The sequence below is a fragment of the Mustela nivalis genome (genome assembly GCF_964662115.1).
Source record: "Mustela nivalis genome assembly, chromosome: 10".
In the NCBI taxonomy this organism is placed as follows: Eukaryota; Metazoa; Chordata; class Mammalia; order Carnivora; family Mustelidae; genus Mustela; species Mustela nivalis.
The window spans coordinates 13521379-13528588 of NC_139029.1; the positions used below are offsets into that span (position 1 = coordinate 13521379).

Below are 7210 nucleotides of genomic sequence, written 5' to 3' on the forward strand. Positions count from 1 at the left end.
GAAAACCAAACACAAAAGCAAAAGAACCTTACCTCTTCTTAAGCCTTGACTACATATGCCCCGAGCCCAGTGTTTATGGCCACAGTTATGTGATTTCGTATTACCGACTTCCTGTTGTGGAAAAAGGGACTGATTTTAGAGGTATTTAAATAATGTCTTCAAGGTCATATGGCTAATTCTATAAATGAGGAAAGGGATGTATCAGGAAGGTAGATTGACAGTCCCATGGTTGCCCAGCTAACTAACTCCCAGCAGAGCCTGCAGTAGAACCCCAGACTTAGGACATCAGGTCCTGGTTCCTTTGCACTCAGACGTGCTGCTCCTTGGGCACTGTGAGGCACTGGGAAATTACCAGAAGGTCTTTAGAGGGCAAGGAGACACCTGGTCAGCCTATGCGGTGGTGGTCAGGATTCCAAGGTGGGGGAGCCCTAGACGTCCCGCAGTGTACAGGAAAGGATGTCACCAGGGCCTGGAAGGGGGGGGTGGTGGCCACCGGGTTAATGAAGGGGCCATCAAGATGGTGAGGGGGGGAAAAGGAGGCTTAATCTGGCCATTGGGGCCTGCACAGAGAAGTGCCCACACTACCTCCTCAGAGCTTCTATGGGACTTTGCTAGCACGCATGAGCACCCCTGGCGGGAGGTGCGCATACGGAGGCCCTCGGAGGGTTCTCCAGGTAGCTAGGAAGACAGAAAGTGAAGCCTGGTCCTCCAGAACAGGACCTGGGGTCACAAGACCTGGGTTCAAGTCCAGGCTCTGCCGATAGGGGGCTTTGTGAGCACGGAGCACGTGTTCTGGGTCCTACACCTCGTGCCCAGCGTCCCTATGGAGATGGTCTAAGACCCGGTTTGGTACACGATGGCCCACTGCCAGTTTTGTGGGGCTTGTGGGCTAAGAATAGGTTTTGTACTTTCTAATGGTTGGGGGAAAATGGAAAGAAGAGGAATCTTTTGTGCCCCATGAAAATGACATGAAATTCAAATGTCAGTGTCCACAAGCGAAGACTCATGGGCACTCAGCCACCCCCGTTCATTCACCTGCTGTCTGTGGTGGCTGCCACACCCTACAGGCAGAGTTGTGGAGTTGTGTGACAGACCCCGTGGCCGGCAAAACTGGAAATATTGGCTATCTGGCCATTTACAGAAAAGTTATGCTGGCTCCTGGCCTAGAACCTACGTACCTCCCTGTGAGTTCTGGCCAAGGGGCTGAGATCAGCAACGGTGCTCCCTGCTCCCTGCCCAACCCCGTAAGAATAAGAATCCAACCCCCCCAAACCAAGTCACTCCCTGGTGCCGACTTTGTTTATTTTCCTCACGGCTTCTCTTCTCTCCTCCTTCCTTAGGGGTCTTGAGAAGCAATGGCCACCGAGGCCCCTGTGAACATAGCCCCCCCTGAACGCAGCACCGCGGGCCACACGGCCGCTGACGGCTTCGTCTGGCAGCCAGACTCGGCGAACATGCACGTCCTCAGGCCCAAGTCCGCCAAGGGACGGACGCGGCCGAGCCCGCACAGACTGCAGGGCACAGAGCCGGGTCCTCACCGCCCGCCGGCCTCCTTGCCTCCAGCCATCCCCTGTGAGCCGCCCAGCGGCCAGAGGCCGGGAGCCTGCGCACCCAGGTCTCCAAACCAGGGAATTCCCAGCGAGATCCCCGAGCTGCGGCAGCAGGTGCCGGCTGGCGCTTCCTCCTCCCTCAATAAATACCCAGTCCTCCCTTCCATCAACAGGAAGAGCCTGGAGGAGGGGTCTGTGGAAACAGTGGTGAAACAGGCCGGCTCCCTGCAGCTGAGCGGCACAGTGAATAAGAATGAAGAAGAGTCCAGAGCTCCAGCTTCTTCCCCAGAGAGGAAAGTCATCATCCGGACCAGGAGACAGACCTCCCCCAGGGCGGGGGACCCGGAGGAGCCCTCAGATCAAGAGCCCAGGCTGCTGCTGGCCGTCAGGTCGCCGTCGGGCCGAAGGTTCGTTCACCATTTCCGGCCCACCGACGCCTTACAGATGGTTGTCGCTGTGGCCGAGGACAAGAACCAGGCCAGCTACCAGCCCTGCAGCATTGAAACCATGGAAGTGCCCAGGAGACGGTTCTCTGACCTCACCAGATCCCTGCGGGAGTGCAGAATCCCCCACAAGTCGGTGCTGGGCATCTCGCAGGAAGAAGGGGAGGGGGAGCCCTGAGTCCGCAGCCCCCTAGCCGGGGTCCTGGGTCTCTGAGCAAGGAGCACGCTTGGCTGCTGTGGCTTTCCGGGCAGCTCAGTCCCAAGTGCCGTGTGAACTTGGGGGGGCTGTGATCCTTGCGACCCACCTTCACAGCCTCTCCTCTGCAGGAGTGAAATTTGCACATGCGCCAAGCACATTGAGAAGGCTCTCTTCCAATTGTTGAAATTCCCTCCAGCATTGGAGTGAACTGGCAAGTTACCAGGGCTGTTCCTGAAACCACCGTGACCAGGTCTCCCCCTTCCCCGAGGTCTGGGTCCTTTCTGGAGCACCTGCTTGCCTTTACAAATGAACTCTCCCTCTCTTGAAGCCAATGGTTTGCCTTTCTGTATTTGATGCAGGATTAAATACTTCCCAGAGAGGATTCAAGTCTGGTAAATAACCAGGGCTCAGGAAATGTCGAACTGGCATTTGTATTTCTTGCAAACATCTTTAAGAAACAGGCAGTTGACACTATCTTGGAAGCAGCCTCTTTGCTGGGCTCGGGTGGCTAGAGTTTCTCGGGGATTACAGTTTGTGTGATGTGGCTTCACAGGAGAGAACAGGTCTTTCACTAATACAAATCCCCCAACACATCAATGTTTCTGAAATAGTCTGGGAGCTAGAAAGCATATAGCTTCCACAACTGTGGATTAGCCAAGTAGCCACTCTTAAATAGAGACTAAGTAGGTTTGCAAACATCGGTAGCTACTCTCTACATGCCGCAGTCTTCCCAAACTGAGATAAACCAGTGTACTCTGATTTCCTTCGCTTTTGTCGCTCATGGAATCTTTGTGTTTTTAAAACCATACGAACATACAAGTCTGTACAAGTTTGCCCTGAAGGCGCCATTGGGGTGTGGAGATGTAGTCTCGGTGTTTCGCCTCCTTCCCACAGAGACTCCCTGGAGCGGGGACAGTGGTGTCCCTGTTTTGTGATTTCGGAACCCCAGGGAGGACAAGGGTTCCTCTGTCGGGCCTCACTCGGCTGCACCCGTGCCGAGAGACCCTGTGCCCACGTGTCCGTCTGATTGGCATGTGGTGCGTCTGAATGCCTTAGCCCATAGCCATGTTGAAGACCACGGGGTCTTGGCTTTCCAACTCTGAAGTGTTGACGTGGACAACTCGCCAGAGTCCTCTTATGTCGGGAGTTCAGCAAGACCTCCAGGTCTCATCAGGATCCTCGTTGTGGCCAAATCACCATTCAGAGTAGGGGAGTCGGTCCCTCAGGAGCTCTGCCATCACGGAGCACTGAGTACCGAGGCGCCCTCCCTGTTCCTGGGTACACAGAGAAGGCAGGAGTTCCAGAAGCCTATCAGCGTGGCGGCCTCAGCAGCAAGTGCGCCTTGTACCTAGATAAGGAAGGCGGCTGGAAATGTTACATCCAGCAACTTGATACTCCGCCATGGAGATTAACGCCAACGTCGTTTCCTCTCAAGAAGGCTCGCCTTGTCCTTCCCCATCCCACACCACCCAGATCACTCAAGAGTGGGTTCTTTCATAATGTGTGGTCCAATTTCCCAATACTAGCTCGGTTGCAAAGGTTGCAAAGCTGGGACTTGCTGGACCTTGGGCAGCTCATGCAGCTGGCCACCTGTCCCAACCAGCGACCATAGTGGAGGGGACTTGGGCGGGGTGGGGGTGGGGGTGGGGGGATCAGCATGGATGCTGATCAGGAGCTTTTTACCTCCCACCCAGGACCTGGGTGCCTATCCGCCTCTGATCCTAGGAGGCTGGGGGAAGAGCCTCCCTCGAAATCACACCTACTCTGTGGTAAGAATAAAATCCCACCCACCTGGGACTCGGTAATTTCTCCAGGCAGGAAATCTGTAGAAAACTTCAGCGAAACAGAGCATGCTGGAGGGAGCTAGAATCTTCTGCACTTAGGGCTTTGCTGCTGCAATTTAGCTTGGAATTTGGGGGTGGCAAAAAAAAGTGGAAGGCATGAAACATAGAAATATTTTAGGGTATCTTAGGACATGAGAATAGAGCTAGATTTGAGCCACCTTGATAAACTTTTTTTTTTTTTTGGACAAAAGGATGATGACACAATAAAAATTGATTTGTGTGACGCCAAGTCGGCGGAGAAACACGCCTTCTGTTTTCAAGCAGGACTCCGTCCCCTGGGCTCTGGCGGACAGAGGGGCTCACCGACCTCACCTCCTTGGGAAAACACTGAGCTCTGCTGTTAAGTCCAAGTCCCCGTCCCCAGGCACCCCGGGTCCCCACCCTTCCCATAGCTCTTGCTTTCAGGTTACAGGATCGCACCAAGCTCTCTATAGCAAGAGTCTCCTGAATTTCTCTGAAAAATCATTCCGAGTATTCTCCTTAGGAAGTTGGCAAGAGCCGCCTCTCTATCAGAGAGGTGACTTTGCAGATGGCGCTGCCACGTGGGCACCCCGGTCTAATGGGTGGCTTTGGGTGACCACTTTGTAGTCACAGACCTCACTCATTCATTGAACCAGTGGTCACTGTAGGGCCTACCCTGTGTCATACACGGGTGACCGGCATTGGCGTCCCACCAAGGGACCATTGACAAGGAAGCGTAAAACCATCTCGGGAGCTGAGAGCCCGACCCAAGTGAGGGGCTGTAGATTTACCCGTGAAGGATCCTGGAGTGAGGAGGAAACAGACTGTTGCTGTCTCCCCGCTGGCTTGCAAAGGCGAGTCCTCCCCACCTTTCCAGCGATGGCACCAGGAAGAGCGATCATTAGGGACGTGAACTTTGCGTAGGACAAAGCTTCAAGACCAGTTTTCCCAGCATCTCCCCTGACACAGTCCAAGAGGTAAATTAGTTCTGGCGGCAGAAGGAACAGCAGGAGACATAAGTGACTCATCATTTAGAATCCAAAAACTTTTCACCAACAGATGGCAGGTGGTTTTAACACAACAGTCCTTGCCCTCAAAGTACCTGGGGATCCAGCCAACAGCCGGCAAGGCAGGGCGGTCCTGATGAAGAGATGTAGGTGAACGTGACCGTGGGCCGGTAGTCACTCCAGAGATCCCGCAGAAATACTCCACAAGCGAAGAAACGTAGACAAGCCTTGAGGTTTCCATTACCATGAAAAACCTTAAAGTCTAGTGACGGATCACTGTCCCAGGCATGCATTACGAAAGGAGGTGTACCGGGAACCAAGTTTCGCTTTTGTCTAAGCATTTTACCACCATCTCGTGTGCATTTCTCGTGTCAAATAAAACCACGCTGCCCCAAGGGGCCAAAAAATAAAAAATAAAAAAAAGTTTCTCTCTACACAGTTTTTTAATAAGTTGAGATAAAAGGGTGCGTGGTTTCCTGTAGTCTGAGGTGTATCTCAGATGAGACTTTTATATGGTAAGAGGATCTACTTTCCTACCCTTTAAACAGAGCTGCAAAGGAAACTAGATGATTCAACTTCAGCCTCCATCTGGAATCAGTCTGCGAAGCAAGCGCAGGAACATCAGTTTCCGTCGTGCACGAGGCAACACACCACTGTCAAGTGCAAGGTTTGGACCCCGTTCACCCTCACCCTGAGCCAGAACCAGCCCAAACCCGACCAAGGTCAGAGGCCAAGGTGGAGGAGTTGGCGAAATGCAAGCAGAGCGGACTTGGGGTGACTCACCAACACACAAGACAGTAGCTCACGTTGTACAAATAAAATTGGGTGTTTTGTTTTGCGTCTACACTGGTGATATGGCGTTTTCCTTCGCTGGTGAGGGCAGGGTCTGGTAGCCCTCTCTGATGCCCCTCTGTGCTCCTAGACTTTCAAGTCACGGAGGAAGCGGCAACGCTCCCTAGTGATTTGTGCGGAAGATCAAATCTCTGGAGGTATTTTTGGACACACTTGAATTCTATTCCAGGAGGCTGAACCGCGGATAGGACAACTGCTCATGGGTAGGGTTAAGCAAGTCTCGCTCAAAAGGTCTGCTGTGCTGGGGGAGGGGGGATCACTCTGGGCGCTGTGTTGAGAGTTGACTGTGGGGGTCAGGTTGGGAGACGGAAGACCAGCTCTGGCCGTTGCCAGTGACCAGGGGAGAGACGGAGCTAACTTGGGTCAGAACAGCAGCCGTAGATAACATGGGAGGTGTCAGATTCTGGACACATTATCGGTTAAGGGGGGAAGAAAAGGCAAGATAGTTTTGGGGATTCACCCAAGTGGACATCACTTGACCATATCGCCACGGGGGGCTGTTCCTGCAAAAACGAGCAGACACATCAGCCGCGAATATGTGCTTGGGCCGGGAAAAAGCACTGACCAGCAAACATATTCATAGGAAAGAAGTACATGAGTGTTTTTGGAGGTGTACAGAGAATCCGAAAGCCACTGATTGCTTTAATTGAGAAGAGATGCAACTAGAACTGTTACTTCACTGAACATCAGTGAATCACCATCTAACTCTTGGGATATGATTCCTGACCAAGGTTTCTTATTAAATTAGTTCCCGTAAAAAAAAAAAAAAAAAAAAAGCGTTGTTTATATCCCTTTCCTTCCTTTCCTGCCTGCCTCCATTCTGTTTATTCAAACCCAGCAGCTGACTTGGGATGTATTTCTTGGAAGGGCAAAGAAAACCACTGTCCTCCAACCTAATTAACAAAGCTTCCAAATTTCAAGATTTTCGTACCCACCTGTTTTTTTTTTTTTAAGATTTTATTTATTTGACAGAGAGAGATCACAAGTAGGCAGAGAGGCAGGCAGAGAGAGAGGGAAGCAGGCTCCCCGCTGAGCAGAGAGCCCGATGTGGGGCTCGATCCCAGGACCCTGAGATCATGACCGGAGCCAAAGGCAGAGGCTTTAACACACTGAGCCACCCAGGCGCCCTGGCCTTGGTCCTTTTTGTGAGCAGCTGAGAGTGGTGCGTTCCGGCATCTGCCCCGTGAGGGAGAGACAGGTCTGCTCTGGTTGGCAGATGCCACTGACAGACACCCTGGGTGGGCTCCAGCCCAGCCCACTGGTGCCCAGAGTGGCCAGCCCCTCGCCAACAAACCGTGGGAAAACGGCAGCAACTCTCCTGCTGCCAGCTGGGAAGTAGAGTCTGGGAATGACC

General features: G+C 52.9%; 2 protein-coding genes across 3 annotated transcripts in view; one reads left to right on the top strand and one right to left on the bottom strand.

Moving 5' to 3' along the window:
- PLA2G2C (phospholipase A2 group IIC) overlaps nt 1-464 on the bottom strand; it is a 24122-nt gene extending 23658 nt beyond the window's left edge. Inside the window, exon 1 of the mRNA XM_082684503.1 lies at nt 33-464. The gene's annotated coding sequence lies outside the window, so the exon portion shown is untranslated. The remainder of the gene's footprint in view (nt 1-32) is intronic.
- Nucleotides 1-5848, top strand: part of UBXN10 (UBX domain protein 10) — an 8985-nt gene extending 3137 nt beyond the window's left edge. Inside the window, exons 2-3 of one of the 2 annotated variants that reach the window (XM_082684493.1) lie at nt 1341-1615; nt 1724-5848. In XM_082684493.1, coding sequence (XP_082540619.1) covers nt 1356-1615; nt 1724-2171 — 708 coding nt within the window. In that variant the 5' untranslated portion in view covers nt 1341-1355 and the 3' untranslated portion in view covers nt 2172-5848. Of the gene's footprint in view, nt 1-1340 lie in introns of both variants that reach the window. The other variant, XM_082684492.1, reaches the window with a different exon arrangement.
- The last annotated feature ends 1362 nt before the right edge of the window (nt 5849-7210 follow it).